The following is a 21,790-nucleotide window of genomic DNA, read 5'->3' as shown; positions in this document are numbered from 1 at the left end:
AAAACTGCAAGAAAAACATTAAAAAAATACAAAATTTAAAGCCGAAAAAACAAAAGAAAGTTAAGCTTTCGCCACACGCAAATGGAGATTGCAAACTTGTTAGTTAAATAATAAATTCAAAAATAATAATATTAATAAGCAAATTCATGCATTTTGTTCATAATTTAAATTTCCTTAAATTTTAACTAATTTTTTATCATTTCATTTCTAGTCGTTTTCAAGTCTTACAAACATAATTGAGGTTTAAGTCACTAAGGATATCATTGACAATTGACGTAAATGAAACTATATTTTCGGTAGGATAGTCAAATATTGTGAGCGCGTGTTAACAATTTCAAGATTATCTTAATTCTTAATTAAATTTATTTAAAAAAGTCTTCTTTTTTTGCGACTGATGGGATCGCAGTCCCATCAATTTTATTTTTAAATTATTCTCGAGCCAACAAAAAGTTTGTTTTCTTCTCTGCCTTCATTCTGCCTGTCGAACATGTTAAACAAATTATTATCGATTGAAAAATAATCGAAAGACTGGCAAAAGACGGAAAAACATGAGTTATTACTTCTGTTCATCGTAAAGCAACGTTTTGATCAAGTTGGTGAGTATTAAAACCAAAATTTGGGTGTGAATCTGAAGTTTTGAGAGATTTGAGAGTGACTTTGAGGATTTTATGAGAGGTTTGAGAGAAATGAGCATTAAAAGATTCAAATTTTGAGTAAAATGAGAGCTATTTGAGAGAATTGAGAGTATAATTGGCTGAATTTGAGTCTAAGATGAGCGAATCGAGAGCAGAGTTCGAAGTTGACTCAGATTTTGTATGGAAAAGTCGACTCAAGTCTACTCGACTCCATATAAAAATCGAGTCGACTTTGAGCTCTGATCGAGGAAATTGAATAATTCCTGAATTTTTTGTAAGGTAATGTTCAATTTTTGAGAGGAATTTGGTGTATTGAGAGATCAATTTGAGTGATTTTAATTGTTTTATTAAGATTTTGCAAAGTAATTTGTGGAAAATTGAGTATTTTGTATGTTGAATGCAAAACTTTTAGAATTGTAGTATCAAAATCTTGAGAGAACTAAGTAATTTTTATAATTTCTAAATTTTAGGAGATTCGTTTGAAAATTTAAGCAAAAATTGTCAAAATCGAGAGATTTTCAGTCATTTTTGCAATTTTGGAGGGAAATCTAGGTTTAATGTATACAGAATCTTAGCTAATTCTTCTATTTCTTAGAGAATTCAGGTTGCTATCTCCTAAAAATCCACTTTCCCTCCAAAAATCTCTCATTTTCCCTCATTTTTCGTGATTTCTCTTTAATTTTGATCCTGACCTACATATAAAAGAGTTGCAGAAACAAAAATATCAACAGAAAACATCTGATTGGCAGCTGACAACCACTTTGCTACCGTTTGATTGTCAGACTTCAAGATTATGAACAATTACAAAATCGTTGACAATTTTGATTGATTTAACTAAGAGAATTGAAGCTGTCTTTAGAATTAAATGAAGTCTTAGAAAAGTCAGGTAAGAAATTAAGGTTTAATCTAGGTTTTGGAGGTAAAGACTGTCTGTTAGATTTCTATAAGGATTCAAAAAACATTTAGCTAGTGTCTTTTGAGATCTTCTTGAAGAATTGTTGATCTAGATCCTCAGACACAAGATCTTAGAGAATCTAACTAAACTATTGACTGCATCATCCATATTCAATATTAAGTCATCAACTCATATAAAGAATCCAGCTACAACTCATTCTTTTATCTCTTAAATCTCTCAAGAACATCAAAAACTTCAATTTTTAAATAAACTTCCCCAAGAATTAAATTTATGGAGTTTCAATTAGCAACTCATCTCTCATATAACTTCCCAACATTTCGGACAAAATAATCCAAACATTCCATCCATAAAAGAAATTTTTTTTGGACAATTTATCTCTTTTAGAGAGCTCTCAAAACATTTTCATTTTCATTTATCTCTCACCACTTAAAAGTATTAAAGTTAGCCATAAAAATTCAAAACTCATTAGAGCGAGTCTAAAATTAATCTTGAACAAAACATTGCTATACAATTTTTAAAAACAAAAATAATAGAGACAAAACAAAAGTTGTAAGATAAAAATAATAATATTTTTTTGATGACGAAGTGGAAATAAAAATAAGAAGACATTAATTATTTTAAGAACCTTCAAATTGAATTATAAAATTTTGTTTGATTTCAATCATAATCCATAAATTTGCAAATTTTTTGTTTATTTCATACATTTAGCTCGAAAAAAAAATTAAATAAATTTTTTAGATAAAAATAGAAATTATTTTTCAAATAAATTATTTCCATTCCATGTTTCAGTCAGGTAAGAGAAATTAATTTCATATGAATCACTGTGGGATTAAATTAGCTATACTGTATCATAACCGTGTGATGTGATACATTTTTTCCTGCCTCACCGTGAGCTTGTGTTTCATCTCATTCTTTTTATGGATCATCACATTTCATTTCAGATGTTTAAAATTAAATTTTCCACCTCTATTCATAATATTTATTATAGCTTACGTGACTCATAATTAAGGTGAGTATGATGTGAGAGGAAAGTAAGCTGGCATTTTCCTAAATTTGGATACGCCTGTTCAATTGCGCAATCATGAACATTAACCGATGATTTTAATATTTCACACAGATCTCATCTCTTTTTCTTTTCATTCCTATCTGTCCGTCTACTTTTAATATTTTTTTTTCATTTTTCTGCCTCAACTCGTGAAATAACAAAATCATGAAATGTAATTAATGATCGTCTATATGCTAAAAATACACATTTTTCTTCTCCTCTGCTGGTCGAAACATTTTTTTTTGATTTTTTTTTGCAGGAGCTTTGGCGTTCCACTAGCTGTCTCTTTCTATCATATTTTCTTCTTATGCTTTTCTATGTGGATCTGTGGAAAGCTTTTTTGAGTTTGTAGCGCGATTTTCGCTTTGGAAGATTTGGATTTCTTTGTGTTTGGGTGTCTATCTTCGATTTTGATAAGCTAATCTAGTTGATAAAGACTTTACGGATCTCTAGGATTGATGTTCCAAAACTATCATTATTAAGGTCAAACTAACAAATTTTGAATGATTTTAACTAGAAATTCATGAATCTACTCTTAATTTTGGCAAGAAAATCTCTAATTTTCTCTTATTTTCCCGCAAAATCCCACGTAATCCAACAAGTTTCTCAAATTCCCACCAGCAAAGAATAACAAATGAATTGTAAATTAAACAATTGAATATTTATCACTCATTTGTTTAACTCAATGCTGTTCATTTCCACTGAGATCTAGCAATTTCCAATCTTCATCTTATTGCAATCACCGCGAAATCTTCAAAAGCGAAAATTGCACCACACCTGCTACTTAATTTCTACCTCTATTTTCAGTGATTCATTGACTGACTTTTGAAACTTCTAGAAATTTTCTTCGGTCATTTTCTTTTTGCAATTTTTTTTATATTTTTTTGCAATTTGTTTAATTGTTTTTTGATCTTTTGTTTCAGAAATTTTTCAAAATTTTTAAGGTTGTTTCAAACTTGAATCATTTCCAATTTTTGTGTAAAATTTTCAACTGTTTTTGCGAATTTTCACCTGCTTTAATTTAATTGAAAAATAATTGACTCTCCTTAATTGCTTTCGGTTTCTTAATTCTTTCATCTTGATGTTAATTATATTCTTGCTAATGACAAAAAAATTGCTTATTTTTTTATTACACTCAAATACAAAATAGATAATTTTTTTAGCCATGAAATACATCAAAAAAAAGTTTATTCATAATTTGCTTTCATTAAAAAGGATTGGGTGTTGAAATGAAAGACTGCCAAGGTAAGGTAACTCGTGCATTAAATTTTAACTTTTAATTGGGCACAGTCAGGATTTTTTCAAAATTTGTTCCAAATGCATGAAATTTGACGTCAGATTTTGCATCAAGTGAGGAACCTTACCCGGCTAGATTTTGAATTTTTCACATTGCTCACAAAATTGTTTGTTATAAAAAGCTTGAAAAAAATCTGTATTAATTAATTTTAAATTCTCTTCTCTCAGTTGAATATTTTTTTGGTTATTTTTGATAATCTCATTTAACATCATGACAATAATTTAATTAATTAAGTTTTATATTTTTTCATCATCTTAATTTAAATTAAAAACGACTAGAAATTGACCATGAAATGCATTCAGTAAGTAAGAGAAAATGTAAAAATTATTTGCAGCTTTTCATCCTCTAATTACTGATGAATGCATTTCATTAATATCTTTCATACGTAAATAAATGGGATTTTACCATGAGCTGTAACTTGTGCTTTAATGGATCATTTAATGTTCCGACATTGACAACTTGTGTAAAATTAGATGTAAATTTATAGTACATATCTAATTAGATAATTAAATAAAGACGTATTTCAGCCAAGGGATGGAAAATTTAATTTTGAGAGACATTGTTAAATTATACAATAATTAAATCTTGTATCCCTTAGTAAAATCTTCATGTCAATTAAACATTTATTTCATCATTGGAATCAACTGTAGCTAAACTGGTTGGCGTCTGCCAAAGAAAAGACAATTAAAGCATTTAAAGTGCAATTTTTACTCCCGAAAAATGTCTGCAAATGTGACTTAAATTAAACAGTTTAGGTAGATATGATTCCGTTGTGTAAAATCCCATTTTTGTATGATTTTAGATTTACATTTTGACAATCAATATTCCAAATATATTAAAACAATCATTATTGAACAATAAAATGAATGAACTTTGAATAAAAAAAGAATTTATGCCAAATAAAAAAACAGAAAACAAGAAAATTTTCTTCTTTTAAATCTACATGAAATAAATGAGGCACAAGGTGCTCATTTAAGAAGAAAAAGAACACAGAAAATTAAATTCGTGGTCGCGATTTTTTTAAGGCTTACTTTTAACAATTAATTTTGCGGATGTTTCAACTTGTCCGACGTTATTTGTGATGCGGCATGTGAAAACACCTGAATCTTCTTCGTATGTATTTGTGATGACCAAACTGACACTGCTGCCTTCCGTCAAGAACTTTTTGGTGGAAATGGAAAGAAAATAATAGAAAAAAGGAAAATTTAGCTTCAAGTCACAAAACTTTGTATATTTTTACTTACTTGAAAATCTGGAGATTCCGGAATCAAAAGACCTGATTGAAATAAAATAAAAGAAATAACTTAAATTCCATCCTAAAATTATCAAAAGCATTCATTTATTACCTTCACGGAACCACTGAACATTGACCTTTGACTTGCTGGTGTGAGTGGTCTTGAACTTGGCGGGTTGTCCCTCAGTAACAACAACATCCTTCAATGGTGTCAATTTTGGCAAAGCATCTTGAACTTCTGGTGCTAAGACAGTAAGCTTAGCTTTTGTTGGTGTTTCGCCAGCGCTGTTCTTCAAGACGCATTTGTATTCGCCCTCATCTTCTGGGAAGGCTTCAGAAATCTTGAGTGTATAATATTCACGTTCCTTTGTCATTTGGAAGTATTTTGATGGTTTAATAACTTTATCTCCCTTGAACCATGATGCTACTGGAACTGGTTTGCCTGTTGCTTTGGTTTTGAAAACAACAGCTGATCCTTCAACAACCTTTTGTTCCTTTAATGGTTCAAGAACAATTGGCTTCTTTTCAGCTCCTGGTGTTGTTGGTTTCTCAATCTTTGGTGATGATGGGACATCTACTGAGCATGTAGCATCGCAACGAGCTGCAAATTAATTAACATGATTAGCTTCAATTAATATTTCAATTTTTACTTTATTCCTTACCTTCTCCGGAACTATTGATGGCAACGCACTCGTATTTGCCAGCATCTTCTTGGTAGGTCTCGATGATCAACAATGTATTGACATTGTCTTCTTCAAGCATCTTATACTTAATATTTGGTGAAATTCTCTTGCCATCCTTCAACCAGTAGACATCAATTGGTTTGGTTCCAGTGACACGAGCATCAAATCTTGCTAATTGTCCAGCACCGACTGATACATCTTGAATTGTGCTTACGAATGATGGAGGAATTAATCCACCACGGCCGGTTCTACGACGTTCTTCAACAACCAAATTGGCACTGCACTTGGCAGTTCCTCCTCTATTTTCAGCAATGACTGCGAAAACGGCAGAATCTTCTAACAAAGCTTGACGCATGATAAGAACTGATTTTGTTCCAAATGTATGAATTTGGAAGTCCTTTGAGTTGTGGATTTCAAAGTTCTCACGGAACCATTTGACCTTTGGAGTTGGCTCGCCATCAAACTCAACTTCAAACTTGGCTTGTTCATTCTCAAAGATTCTGCATGGTTGGATCTTCTTTGTGAAAACTGGTGGCTTGGATGGTTGAACTGGACCTTCAACAACGCGTTCTTGAGTTGTTCCCTTGTGTTCAACTTCTGTTGTTTCCGTAGCTGTGATCTTTCTTGTGATTTCTGTGTCACCAACCTTTTCCTTTTGGACTTGCTTTTGTTTTGAGACATGAACTTCCTTGCCATGGACAGTTGTCTCTGATGGATCTGGGATCTTCTTTTGAACTCTGGTTACTTCTGTTGATTCACCATTGACTTCTTCAGTTTTTTCGCTGGAAATTTATTTAAAGGAATATTAATAAATGAAATTAAAATTGACAAGCATTGAAACTTACAGTTGAGATTCGTACAAATGTGCCATTCCCTTGGCAATAGATTTTTTGCCTGCAGCATCTCCAGGTTGAGCATATTGATGAGTTGATTCTCTAATTCTCTGCTCCTTAACCAATTGCTCACTTTCAAGTTCTGACAATTTGTCATAATATTCTTTAGTCTTCTTGCTCTTGACAGTCTTCTGCCAATCTGGTTGTTCAGACTTAACTTCCTTTGGTTTAAGATGAACGGCATTGAGGTCAACACCACCACGTTCTTGAATTGTTTGATTGCGCTCCTCAAATGTTTTCTCTAAATCTGTTACATAACGTTCCTTTTGGTAAGCGACTAGATCATAATCATACCATGCTATGGATAGAAATTTCATTAAATTTAAGTTTAAATGTATGGAATAGATGAGTAGATATGAATTTATAGTTTAAGTTTTTTATTTTAAGATAGTTTATTTTAAGTCCTGTTGAGAGAAAAGAAAATTAAACTCATGCGAAGCGATTCAGATGCCAAGCTTTGGATAGTTGAAGTTAATGATACAAACCCTCAAAAAATGAAAAAATAAGTTTAAAATCATAAGATTAAAAATAATTTAAAAAAATTTACCACCACTTGAGTGAGATCCTTTCGTAAAGAATAGAATAAAAGATTTGCAGCAAAACAAGTTTTAGGAAAACAGGATGGAGAGGTTATGGAATGTGAAACTTATAAAAAATAATAGATGGAATGAATAATGAGATCACAATGTGAATTTACATGATATGTACAGAAAATATTGTTGACTACTGATTCTATCAGACAAATTTGTGTACAGTGTTAAGATGAAGATCAGTTTGGCTTATAATTTAAGCTTAAAATTAAATTTTTCTCCAAATTTTGATTTCAGACTAAATTGTTTGAATTTTTAATACTTAACTATCACTTTTTAGTATCTTAACATGCTTTGAGATCAATAAAATTTCTATTTCAGACTTTAATCCACTTTTAAACTAAAATTTTCTATTTTTTCACTGAAAAATTTCCTTGTTTACTAAATCTAGAACCTTTCAAATATTTCTGCATCTTTTTAAAACCCTACAACTTCTGCATCAATCATTCAAATTTCAAAAGTTCGTTAAATGCCAAAAATATCAATCTTCATCTTAATGTTATATTTACAAGCTTTAAAAGCAATTTTCCTAAAACTGTGGTGTTTATTGTATTATTGACTGCACTCTGAAGCTTAAGTGTAAACATGTTAGTATAAAAATTTTGAGATTGTAAAGAAAACCAATTCTTTGTCAAACAGTTTTTTATGTTTTAGTTTTTTACGTTTTAAGTTTTTCATTTTAGAGTTTAAAGTTTATATGAACGAATGAGTGAAATGTGTGTGAAAACTTACGTCTTGGTGAGTTCTTAAGAACACCACGGTAGTCATCCTTGCGAGAAATGACCTCAAGATCAGTTGATGTAATTGCCTCACCAGCAGAGTTACGTGCAATGACTTCAATTTTACCGGTATCGTATTGACGAGTCTTTGGAATATCGAAGTGATACATGCCATCATATGACAGCTTGTAACGTTGACCCTAAAAAATTTTATGACAATTATAAGCTGCAAGTTCAAAAATATGTGAAATAAATTTACATTGACAACAGTGTGTCCATTAATCAACCACATGACACGTGGTCTTGGATGTCCAGTGACACGACAGCAGAATCTAGCCCATTCACCTTCCTCGATGGTAACTGGATCCGGTGACAACACGAATGTTGGCTTCATCTTTGCCTTCTCTGGTTCGACCTTCTCCTCTGGAACCTTGTTGAGATTAGCTTCAATCTCACGGATTTGTTTCAAGCTCTTCATTCCCTTTGGTAATTGTGAATCGTAGATGATGCCTGGTTTGCCGGCTGTCTTGATGTAAGCTCTTGTCTCATCCATACCGTACAAGTTGGTAGCTCTGCACAAATATTCACCGCTGTCTTCTGGGTAGACCCAGCCGAAGTTCATTGCAACATAACCGAAATCGTAAATTGGTGTAAAGCGATTTTCTAGAATGGAAATGACATTTTACTTCCTGATCATAACTTGACATCATCAACACTTACTGAATGAAAGTGGTTTTCCATTGAAGAACCATTCAACACGCATGTTAGGATCACCAACTGGTGCCAATTGACATTCGAATTTAGTTGATTGCATCTCAACCAATTTTTCTTGACTCTTGATTTGTGTAACGAATCGTGGAGGCTGCTTGCGATCGGGATCAAACAGATCGTCTTCGGTAAGGAAGATTTCTGATGTATATTTCTTAATCGTTGCCTCCATTTGCATAACGGTCTCAGATTTTTGCATACCCTTTGGAATTTGGTTTTGCAAGATAATTGATGGAAGTTCTGGAAAAAATAATGTTATTAATTTTAAAATTCAAGGATGACCAAAAAGTTCCTTACTCTTGCATGTGACGAAAGCCTTTGTGAAATCTTCACCATAATCATTTACGGCACGGCATGTATATTCTCCGCTGTCTTCTGCATAAACGTAGAGAACGTCAAGAGATATGAAGCCCATGTCATAAAGTGTTCTAAATCTGTGACCAGATGGCAATGGTTTGCCATTGCGGTACCATTCGATACGTAATCTTGGATCTTCTTTTGGTTCAACGCGTGCTTCAAAGCGAATTGCGTCGGATTCTTCAACAGTAAGTGATTGAATGAGTGTGACGAATTTAGGTGGTCCAAATACAGCGTCGTCTTTTGGTGCTTGTGAAACTGGTCCACGTTCCAATTCCTTCAACTTCTCGCCTGTCATACCTTCTGGCAATTGTGAATCAAGAATGATGTTGGTCTTTGATTTAACAATAACCTTGGCAATTGTTGATGCAGATCCCCATTTGTTGGTTGCACGACATTCATAAACACCTGAATCACGAGCATAGACATAGTCCATGTCGAGTGCAATAAAGCCGAAATCGTTCAACATATGAACACGTGAACCAGTAGCAAATGGACGTCCATTATGATACCAGTCAATACGCATTGATGGATCGTTGATTGGTTCGACACGGCAGTCGAAGTGAAGTGGTCCACTTTCTGGGATATCAACATTATCCTTGATTTCGATAAGGAATCTTGGTGGATTTGGTGTCTCATCATCAATTGGAGCTTCTTCACGCTTGTGAAGATTTTCTTCCAATTTTTGAATAGCTTCTGTTCCAGTTCTGAAACTTGATGGCAATTGTGGTTCCATGATGATTCCTTGGCGTCCACGACATTGCAATTTGCATGATACTGATGCTTCACCATGCTTGTTTGTAGCTTTGCATGTATACAAGCCACCATCACGTTGATAACATCCAGCAATTTCCAAAATAACAAATCCAAAATCGTTGATTGTCTTGATGCGTGAACCAGCCCATAATGCCTTTCCATTATGGTACCATTCAACTCTCATGCTTGGATCATTAACTGGTGTAAGACGGCACTCGAAGTGAGCCAATTGATTCTCATTAATAACCAAATCAGTTGGTGTTGTGATGAACTCTGGTGGTTTGCCTGAATCATCATCTGGTGAAATTTGTCCTGGACCTGCACCCAATCCTTCCAATTCAGCAATCTTGTCGATTGTTCCTTCCATACCCTTTGGTAATTGTGAATCGTAGATGATGCTTCTCTTGCCTTGAACCTTCATTGTTGATATAGTGACTGCATCACCATAATCATTAGTTGCACGGCATGAATATTCACCTGAATCTTCAGGATAAACTGGTGAAATTTCCAAAATGACAAATCCAAAGTCGCAGAATGTACGGAATCTTGAGCCGGTCTTCAATGGCTTTCCATTCCAGAACCATTCGACCTTCAATTTTGGATCATCAGTTGGTGTAAGACGTGCTTCAAAGTGAGCACTTTCGCCTTCACGTAAACTATCAATGTTTGATAATGGAACTGTAAATACAGGAGCCTTGCCACCTCTCTCAATCGATCTATCGTCACGATCACGAATTAATGAATCCTCCAATGTCTGAATCTTTTCTAAACCACCTTCCATGCCCTAAAAGTAATTAAGTAAAGGAATTAAATTATATTGGAATTAAGATAAAGTCAAGTCAACTTACTCTTGGTAGTTGCGAGTCCAAAATAAGATTAGCCTTTGATAAACATTTGAGTGTGGCTTTTGTGGAATCACTTCCATATTTGTTAACAGCTCTGCATTCATATTCACCGGAATTTTCCTCATAACAATACAAAATGTCCAAAATGACAATTCCAAAGTCATGGAAAGTTCTGAAACGATGTCCATGAGGAAGTTTCTTTCCATTCCAGTACCATTCAACATGTAAGTCTGGATCATTTGTTGGTGTAAGACGAGCTTCAAAGTGAGCACTTTGTCCTTCAACCAATTTCTCCAAGCTATCAATTTGTTTAGTGAATTTAGGTGCTTCACCGGTTGGACTGCTTGGTTGTTGTCCTGGTTGTTGACCCAAGCTTTCGAGTTCACGAATGCGAGCCAATGAATCGGGCTGTAATGTATCGTAGAAGACACCACCCTTTCCGTAACATTGAATAGTTGCACGTGTATAATCTTCACCATATTTGTTGGATGCTTTACAGATGTATTCACCTGAATCGTGGCTTTGGACGTATGCAATATCAAGCAAGACATAACCAAAGTCTGAAACTGGCTTTATACGTGTTGAGTGTCTCATTGGAACTCCATTATGGAACCATTCGACCTTCATATCAGGATCACCAACTGGCTCCAATGTACATTCAAAGTGAGCAGATTGTCCATCCTTAAGTCCTTCAAGTTTTTGAATTTGAGTTGTGAACTTGGGTGGTTGACCAGCTGACTTGTCAACGCATCCCAAAGTGACGCTTTGTTCTGTCTTTCCATACTTGTTGGTTGCACGACATGTGTAGGTTCCTGAATCTGGAATCTTTGTACCCAAAATTTCCAAAATAACCATACCGAAGGCATAGACTGTACGAATTCTGTGACTAGCATCAATTTGCTTGTCGTTATGGAACCATTCAATGACCATACTTTGATCTCCAGTTGGAACAAGAGTTGCTTCAAAGTGAGCAATTTCACCTTCAACAATGTTGGAGATTGGAACGAATTCGGATGTGAATCTTGGTGCTTGACCTTCATCATCGGAAATTGGTCCACTTGCTGATTTGCGTAATGATTCTTCCAAATCTTGGATAGCTTCCAAGCCTTCCTTTCCTTTTGGATGTTGAGTTCTTTCGATAAGACTTTCCTTTGATGTACAGTAGATTGTAGATGATGTGAAAGCTTCTCCCTTCTTGTTAACAGCTTTGCAAGTGTAGACACCTTGATCACGTTCGTAGACTTCTGTCAAATCCAATGTAACAAAACCAAAGTCATTGGTAAACTTGAAGCGAGAACCATGTTGTAATTGCTTTCCATTGAAGTACCATTCGATCTTGAGATTTGGATCTTCCTTTGGTTCAACTTGACCCTCCAAATGTAATGGTTGAGCTTCACCAAGACGTTTCTCTGGTTCAACGGATACAATCCATTCTGGTGGACCATAATCCTTTTCTGGAACTGATGTTTGACGCTTATACTTGTCAGCAATGTCACGTTCCTTTCCTTCAACGGCATCAAGACCAGCTTTGCCTTGTGGATGTTGTGTATCAAAGAACATTGTAGCAGTTCCAGTACATTTAAGGGTACCTGATGTTGATGCTGTTCCCTTGTTGTTTGTAGCTTTGCATGTGTAGACACCAGAGTCTTCAGCATAAGCTCCAATAATATCCAATGAACAGAATCCGAAATCGTAAGTTGTCTTGTAACGAGCACCAGCTGGCAATGGCTTTCCATTGACGAACCATTCGATTTTCATTGTTGGATCCTTTGATGGTTCAACATTGCATTCGAAGTGTGGATTGTCATTCTCCTTGCATTCAACGTTGTTAAGATGAGTGATGAAGACTGGTGATTCATAGACTGGTTCTCCAGATTCAGCCTTACCACCACGTGGAGCTTCCAAGTCAATAATTCTTGGCAATGATTGTGGATGTAATGATTCACCCAACAACCAGTGCTTATCTTCAACCTTCAATGTACATGTTGTGACTGCTTCTCCCAAAAGATTTGTAGCCTTACATGTGTAAATGGCTGAATCGTCATCACGCAATGAGTTGATTGACATACCAACAAGACCGAAATCGAATGTGCTCTTAATACGAGCTCCAGTTGTAAGTGGAATTCCATTCTTGGACCATTCAATGCGCAAGTTAGGATCTGCTTTTGGTTCAACAGTTGCTTCAAGGTAAATGTGTTGGCCTTCAACAAGCTTATCGTAGCTTTGCAAGTGTTGGATAAAGACTGGTGCTTGTTGTGGTGTCAAGTCTGGGAACATATCTGGACGTTGTTGCATTGAAGCTTCCTTCAATTGAATCTTTTCCCATGATTCTGGCAACAAGCTCTCACCAACAATTGATGACTTGGAGCGAACCTTCATTGAAATTGAAGATACAGCTTCACCAGCTTTGTTGATTGCTTTGCACATGTAGACACCAGCATCTTCTGGAACTGATCCGATGATATCGAGTGTAACAAATCCAAAATCAGTTGTTGTCTTGATTCTTGATCCCAATTTAAGTTCCTTGCCATTAACGAACCATTCAAAGCGAAGTGATGGATCTCCAACTGGAACAACACGTGCTTCAAAGTGAGCATTTTGACCTTCCCAGATTTCTGATGGTCCAGTAAGCAATTGAGTGAAGATTGGTTTCTCAAAGTCACGATCAGGTTCTTCTGGACGTGCTGCAAGTGGTTGTTCCAATTTCATGATCTTTCTCATACCTTCTGGATGTTGTGTATCCAAAAGGATGCTTGCCTTTGTTCCAACCTTCATTGAAGCAGTTGTAACAGCTTCACCAAGTGGATTTGTGGCACGACACATGTAGACACCTTGATCATCATCACGAATGTGTGAGATGTCCATTGAGACATATCCAAAGTCATGTGATGTTCTAATACGTGAACTGTCTTCAATTGGCTTCTCATTTCTGAACCATTCGACCTTCAAGTTAGGATCACCAACTGGAATCAAACGAGCTTCAAAGTGAGCATTTTGACCTTCAGGAATATAGTCAATGTTTTGTAATGGTTGAGTAAAGACTGGTCTTTGTTTTGTGGATGGTTCAGCAACTTCTGGTCTTTGCCATGGTTGAGCAGATTCAAGAGCCTTGATCTTCTCTAAACCTCCAGGAATCTGAGTGTCATAGATGATGCTTCCCTTAGGAGCAACCTTGAAGTTAACTGATGACTTGCATTGTCCAAGAGCATTATATGCCTTAACTGTATATTCACCAGCATCTTCTGGAACAACATGACTAATGTCCAATGAGACATAACCGAAATCGAATGTTGTATGGAAGCGTGAAGCTGATTGTAATGGTTGACCATTATGGAAGAATTCAATGCGCAAGTTGGGGTCATGGATTGGTTCAATTTGACCTTCAAAGTGAGCAGTTGTTCCTTCAGCAGCTTCAGTTGTTCCACGCATTTCAGTGACGAAACGTGGTGGTGAAACAGGTTGATCTTCAACTTGCAATTTGGATGGACGTACTTGAGCTTCCAATTTCTGGATCTTCTCTAAACCATCTGGATGTTGTGAATCCAAAATGATGCTACGACGATTGACAACCTTGATATTGCATGTGCTTACAGCTTCACCGAGCTTATTGGTTGCACGACACATATAAGTGCCAGTGTCTTCACCGTAAGCATAGAGAATATCCAAAGCAACATATCCGAAATCGTGAGTTGTACGGAAACGATGACCAGCACGAATTGGCTTTCCATTGACAAACCAATCGATTCTTAAATCTGGATCATTAATTGGTTCGACGCGGCATTCAAGATGAGCATAATCACCTTCCTTCAAATTCTCCAAGCTATTAAGTGGAGTAAGGAAGATTGGTTTTTGGCCAGGTGTTTCAGCTTCAACAATCTTTGGTTGATGATAGCTTTCAAGTTCTTGAATCTTCTTGTAACGGTCTTCGTCCAATGTTTCCAAGTACAAAATTTTGTTAGCTAAAAGTAAAATTGTATTATTGGCAGTTCCAAAAGTTATAAACTTTAAGTATAATTTACCTGTGACTTTTACAGCGCAAGTCGTAATAGCCTCACCGACGGCATTCTTGGCTTTGCACATGTAAGTTCCAGTGTCTTCAGCATGAGCATCCATAATGTCTAATGCGACAAATCCAAAGTCATATGTTGTTCTGAAACGTGAACCAGCTGGAATTGGACGTCCATTGACGAACCATTCAACCTTCATGGTTGGATCGTTAACTGGAACGAGAGTAGCTTCCAAGTGAATTGGAACTCCCTCATTAACATTGGCATTTCTTAATGGACGACCAAATTGTGGCTTTTCGGCAGTGAATTGCTCTTCTTCTGGACGACGTTGATAACGTGATGCATCTTCAAGATATTGGATCTTTTCCATGGCACCTTCGTTTTGTGTTTCATGGATGATTGATGAACGTGATGCAACATTCAACTTAACAGCTGATTGAGCTTGTCCCAAACGGTTAGTTACACGGCATGTGTATTCACCGCTGTCAGCTGGATAGACAGTAAGAATATCAAGTGATGCAAATCCAAAGTCATTATTGGTACGGAAACGATGACCAGTTTGTAATGGTTTTCCATTATGTAACCATTCGACCTTCATGTTTGGATCTGGATATGGTTCAATGCGGCATTCATAATGAGCTGATTGACCTTCCTTCAAGTTGCTTGGTCCCATCAATTTGACAGTAAAGTGTGGTGGTTGTGTGACAATGACTTCTTCATCTTCACGACGTTGATAGCGTGTTGAGTCTTCGAGCATGTGAATCTTCTCGAGAGCTGCCTCGTTTTGAGTTTGCAAGTCCAAAGCTGCCTTGGCTGTAGATACAAAATCATAAAATTAGTCAAAATTTAAAAAAATTCAAAATTGTCACTTACATTGAACAATAAGTGATGCTGATGTGACAGCTTGTCCAAGTTCGTTGATAGCACGGCAAGTGTAGGTTCCTGAATCTTCAGGATTGGCATATTTCATGTTAAGAGCAACATAACCGAAATCATGCATGGTTGAGATGCGATTTGAAGCTTCAATTGGAACTCCATTTCTGAACCATTGGACGGTAAGTTTTGGATCTCCAACTGGAATCAAACGAGCTTCATAATGGACGGCATGACCTTCATTAGTCTTTAACATCACGAACAGGCAATGTGAAAACTGGAGCTTGAGTGATTGTTTCATCTTGAACAGCATCGCGTTGGTAGCGTGAAGTATCTTCCAAGATTCTCAAGCTTTGAAGAGCTGCTTCATGTTGAGTTTCCATGACAATTGCTTTACGTGAATGAACGACAGCAACTGCTGATGTAATGGCTTCACCTAATTGATTGATGGCACGGCATGTATAGGTTCCAGAGTCTTCTGGCATACAAGCCATGATGTCAAGAGCAACAAATCCAAAGTTGTTAGTTTCAGTGAATCTGGAACCAGATTTCAATGCGACATTGTTGTGATACCATTCAACCTTCAAATGAGGATCAGACACTGGAATCAAACGGCATTCAAAATGAGCACGTTGACCTTCACGGATCTCAATGTTCTTCAATGATGTTGTGAAGATTGGAGCTTGTTTGGAGACTTCATCAATCTCTTCGTGACGTTGATAGCGTGACTTGTCTTCCAAGAACTGAATTTGTTCAAGTCCAACTTCATTTTGAGTTGATGTCAAAATTTGTGCACTTCCTTTGCAAATAAGATTGCAATTGATTTCATCATAGCCAACCAAGTTGACAGCACGGCAAGTATAAGTTGCTGTATCTTCAGCAATCAAGTCAGTAATGTCAAGTGCAACATAACCAAAGTCATGAATTGGACGGAAACGATGTCCAATGGCAATTGGTCTTCCATTCTTGAACCATTCAACCTTCAAGTTTGGATCAGTGACTGGTTCAAGTTTGCATTCAAAGTGAGCATGTTGACCTTCCTTCATGCCTTCCAAACTCTTTGGTTTGGTGAGGAAACGTGGCTTGATGTTGACAATTTCATCGACATATTCATTACGTTGATAACGTGATGTATCTTCCAAGTATTGGATCTTTTCCAAACCAGCTGGATATTGTGAATCCATAATCAAGTCCTTCTTGGCAATAATCTTGACTGAGCATGATGTAACAGCCTCACCAAGTTGATTGCGTGCTTGACATGTATAGACACCAGAGTCAGTAGCATAAACTCCGAGTAAGTCTAAAGCAACATAATCAAAGTCATGTGCTGGTCTGAAACGATGACCTGTCTTGACTGGAACTCCATTAACGAACCAATCAACTCTCATGTATGGATCACTGACTGGCTGCAAACGACATTCAAGATGAACATTTGTTCCTTCAATTGTCTCAATATTGTGTAATGGACGAGTGAAAGTTGGTGCTTGAGCGATGCTGACATCCTCAGATGTTTCACGACGATAACGTGATCCATCTTCCAAGAACTGAATATGTTCTAATGACATTTCATTTTGTGTCTCAGTAACGACATCACGTTGTCCAATGACACGGACACAAGCTGATGTATGAGCACTTCCAAGTTGATTTGTTGCACGTACGGTATATTCACCGACATCCATTGTTGATGCATGAATAATATCCAATGCAACAAATCCAAAGTCATAGTAGGTACGGAAACGTGAACCGACAGTAATTGGACGACCATTTTGGAACCATTCGACCTTCATTGTTGGATCATTAACTGGTTCCAATTTGCATTCAAGATGAATATTTCTTCCTTCCTGAACCGGTTGTGGATCAGAAAGTGGTGCCGTGAAGTATGGCTTCGAACGGCAAATTTCTTCGATATTATATTGTGGTTCGACAAATTTGGAATCTTCCATTCGTTGTGTTTTTTCGTATGTTCCGCGATGTAATGTTGATGTATCAATGCTTGAGCGAGCTGAATATTTTTTTAATTTGTTGGAATTAAAAAGTTGTTAAGAATAAGAAGACATTAATTATATTGAAAATAATGCATTTTTATGCTTCAAATAACTTTATGGACTAAGAAAGTTTATTAAGTTAATTTTGTTAATATAGGTCAGTTGGCTATACAGTATATTGTGGTTAATTGGTGATATTATTAAGCATTATTAAGGTTCAAGCTACTTCTATCTAATTAAAAAGTTTTAATCATCCTTACTTTCTACCAACATTGTAGTGCTAGTTTGAGCTTCACCCAAATTATTACGTGCGACAACTGTATATGTGCCAGCATCTTCGCCACGAACTCCCAAAATATCTAAAGCAACATATCCAAAATCGTGATACATTTGGATACGATTAGCTGGCATAATTGGCTGACCATTGTGATACCATTCAATTTGCATTGATAAATCACTTTGTGGCTCAACGCGGACTTCGAAATGAGCGCGTTGTCCTTCAATAATTTTTGTGGTTCCTTTCATTGGTCCCAAGAATCTTGGCTGAATGTTCAACAAAATTTCTTCTTGTTCTCTTTGCTTTTCATGTGTGACTGTTGTTCTTGTAAAGCGTGTTGAGTCTTCCAATTGTTGGATTCTTTCAAGACCCAATTGATGTTGTGACTCGACAATGACATCTTGTTTAGTGATGACAGTCATTTTAGCTGCTGTTTGTGCTTCACCTAAAGCATTGTAAGCACGGCAAGTATATGTGCCAACATCATGGACTGTTACTTGTTTGATGGTCAATGCAACATATCCAAAGTTGAAGAAGGAAGTGATACGTGAACTAGCCTCAACAACCTTTCCGTCCTTCAACCATTCAACACGTAATGTTGAGTCACCGACTGGTTCAAGACGTGCTTCAAAATGAGCAAATCCACCTTCGCGAATATTCAATTGATCGCTAATTGGATTCTTAAATTCTGGACGGACAGTACTTTCGGGCTGTTCTTCAACAAACTTCATATTTTGATATTGATGATATTGTTCCAATTGCTCACATTTTTGGATATGACGTTGTTGTTCGGAAATACCCAAATCTCCAGTGACAGTTTCCTTGCAAATAATTCTAATGACTGATGTGCTTAAAGCCTCACCAACGCGATTAACAGCACGAACTGTATATGAACCAGAGTCTTCAGCCCGTAGATGCATAATGTTAAGGGAGACATAGCCAAAGTTGAAGATTGCTGTGATTCTTGAGCTAGCTGTAATCGCTCGACCATCTTTGTACCATTCAACTCTCATTGTTGGATCGGAGACTGGAGTCAATTGGGCTTCAAAGTGAGCATTCTTTCCTTCTTCAATATCACCTAAGTCTTGTAATGGACGGATGAAGTGTGGCATGTGAGTTGATGTCTCTTCAATGCTTTCACTACGTTGATACTTGGAATAATCTTCTAAATGTTGGATGTATTCCAAGCTTGATGGATGTTGAGTTGACTTTTCGATAGCTGGCTTTTGAGTTACACGCAAAACAGCACGTGACTCAGCAACACCACTTGCGTTTGTTACACGGCAGACATATTCACCGCTGTCTTCAACAATAACGCTGATCAAGTCCAATGCGACAAATCCAAATTGGAAAGTGCAATTGGCACGTGAACTTGCAATGATCAGCTTTCCATTCAATAAGAATTCGACTCTCATTGTTGGATCTCCAACAGGTTCAATACGTGCTTCAAAGTGCACTTTGCCACCTTCAACTTGATTTACATCACGAAGTGGGACAATAAATTGTGGTGGTGGATAGACACGATCTTCTTCAACGGCAGCTGCATGTGGCTTAGCACGTTCAACATGTCTTAAATAGATGATTTCTGGTTCGGGTTGTGGTCTGTTAAGGTATAAAAGAAATTACATTAAAAATTTAATTAAGGAAGTCGTAAAATTTTTAATACTCACTCAGGTTCAATGACTCTAGTTGGCTTAGGGAAGTTCATCTTTCGTTGTTCGGTATATTGTGGTTTGGTGGTTTCAACAAACAATCTTGCACGTGTAGCTGTTGAGCCTGCAACATTTTGAGCAGTACATTGATACCAGCCAGCATCACTGGCCATTGCTTGTGGAATATCCAATGCTGTAGCACCGCCATCAACTCCAATATAAAGATTATCATTTGGAATAAGTTGTGCACCATCCTTTTGCCATGTAATTCTTGGCACTGGTGTACCGACAGCACGTGCACACAATCTAACTGGTTCACCTTCACGTACATTGACAGTTGTGAATCTTTCGACGAATTTTGGTGCAACAACTTGTTCACGTTCGAGAACAATAAGGCTAGCTTGTGTTGATACTTCGCCTGACTTGTTACGGGCAATGCATGTAACTACACCACCATCAAATCGACTGACGTTTGTGATCATCAATGAATGATTTCCTGATTCGTTAACGAGAATTTTATGAGTAGCATCATCATTAACTTGAACTTGATTGATAAACCAAGTGACTTCAGGATATGGACGTCCAGTAAGACGACAATCAAAACGTGTCATTTTTCCTTCTTGTGTCTCACGATCTTGGAAGACTTTAACGAAGGTTGGTGCCAATGCCTTTGCTTGTTCTGTTGTTTCAGCATAATTATCAGCTGCTGGTGTAAAAGCACGTTGCTCTTGTGCTGGTTCAATAGCAAGAACGGCTGATGAGACAACACATCCTTGAGTATTTTCAGCTAACAATGTATAATGTCCAGAATCAGATGCTGAAGCAGTTTTAATTCGGAGAGTAGCTTGGTTGTTTGAGTATGAAATTTCATGCTTAGCTTCTGATGGGATTATACGATTGCCATTGTGGAACCAACTTAAACGTACTTTTGGATTACCGGCAACTTTCATTGAGAAAATGGCATCGGAACCTTCAATAAGTTTTGAGTTACGTGGCTTAACTTGAATAAGTGGTGGTGATGCTGGACCTAATGCACGATCAACGAAATTTGAAAGTTGTGCATCAACTTCACCAGCATAACGACGAGTAATTTGTTCACGGAAATGAACTTCACGCAACAGACGGTACTCGAAAGGTATCAACCTTAAATTCTTCCTCATGTGATGTAAAGGAATATCCATTAGTTTGCTTAGATGTTTGTTGTTGATAAACTCTTTGCTGTTGCTGTTGGACATTGATTTTACTTTGTTGAAGTTGTGGTGCTGGAAAGCCTTCAGGTTGAATGAAGACAGAGCAAATAGCTTCACCAACAGCATTACGAGCACGGCATGTATATTCGCCTTCATCTCCAGGTCCAATTTGATTGATTGTCAAAGTGACATCACCAGTTGTTTGATTATAAGTCATTCGATACTTTTGTGAATCAAATAATGGTGCACCCTTGCGTGTCCATGACACTTCTGGCATTGGGGTACCCTTAAGACGTCCTTCGAATGTAGCATTGCCACCTTGAGCAAAGCGAGCATTTTTGAAAATTTGCTCAAAAATTGGTGGTGCATAATTAACTGTCGGTGTTGCAGATGTTGGCGTTACCGGTTGTTGAACGTATTGAATAGCAGCTGGTGCGCCATTTGTTGGTGTTTGCGAAATTTGTTGAACATAACCACCGTGTTGTTGAACTAGAACGAGAAAAGTTTTCGTGTATTTAAAAATGATCGTGAAAAAAAATTATATTTGTGTCTGTGCATTGGAAGGAATTTCCCCGCAAACACAATCGACACTTGTTCGTCGAATTGGAAAATTGGAAAGTCGTGTATATACAGTATTAACATCTGTGTGCGGTTTGTTTTGATTCAACATTTTCATTCACATCTGTGTTTGTCTCGACGATGAAGTAATTCTTTTTTGGCATGCGATCAAGTATAAACATGAGTAGTCTGATATTTTTAGAATGAAAATATTTTTATGAAGATTGAATATCTTATGTGATGCATCTTCAACGCATCTAGCTGGTGTTTTATGGAATAAGAAGAAAAATTTTTAATTTTCACTCAGTCGTGATTGAGACATCGGAGTGATCACATCGAGAAAATTTTGGGCAGAGATTTTGTGGAGGATGTATGGATTTTTTATACAGTCAATTGGGTGGAATTTTAAGAGAATTGCGATCTTTTATGAGATTTTTCGGGATAATTATACAAATTCTGAAATTTCTTCAAAGTCATCATAAGTCTTGGCAATCGAATTTTATTCTGCCA

General features: G+C 36.5%; 1 protein-coding gene across 1 annotated transcript in view; it reads right to left on the bottom strand.

Moving 5' to 3' along the window:
• The window catches only part of LOC139089257 (titin-like), a 76,815-nt gene that overhangs the window by 49,347 nt on the left and 5,678 nt on the right, over positions 1–21,790 (bottom strand). Inside the window, 16 exon segments of the mRNA XM_070638726.1 lie at positions 4,925–5,054; positions 5,138–5,169; positions 5,240–5,728; positions 5,790–6,592; positions 6,656–7,001; positions 8,026–8,212; positions 8,272–8,675; positions 8,733–9,020; positions 9,078–10,677; positions 10,742–14,697; positions 14,758–15,558; positions 15,619–15,868; positions 15,870–17,620; positions 17,864–19,482; positions 19,551–20,665; positions 20,667–21,211. Coding sequence (XP_070494827.1) covers positions 4,925–5,054; positions 5,138–5,169; positions 5,240–5,728; positions 5,790–6,592; positions 6,656–7,001; positions 8,026–8,212; positions 8,272–8,675; positions 8,733–9,020; positions 9,078–10,677; positions 10,742–14,697; positions 14,758–15,558; positions 15,619–15,868; positions 15,870–17,620; positions 17,864–19,482; positions 19,551–20,665; positions 20,667–21,211 — 14,316 coding nt within the window.

Source organism: Chironomus tepperi, unplaced genomic scaffold, assembly GCF_022539635.2.
Source record: "Chironomus tepperi strain 1889 unplaced genomic scaffold, CSIRO-AGI_Ctep_v1 contig_176, whole genome shotgun sequence".
Lineage (NCBI taxonomy): Eukaryota > Metazoa > Arthropoda > Insecta > Diptera > Chironomidae > Chironomus > Chironomus tepperi.
The sequence above is the reverse complement of the archived record's forward strand: the minus strand, read 5'-3'. Positions and strand labels throughout refer to the sequence as shown.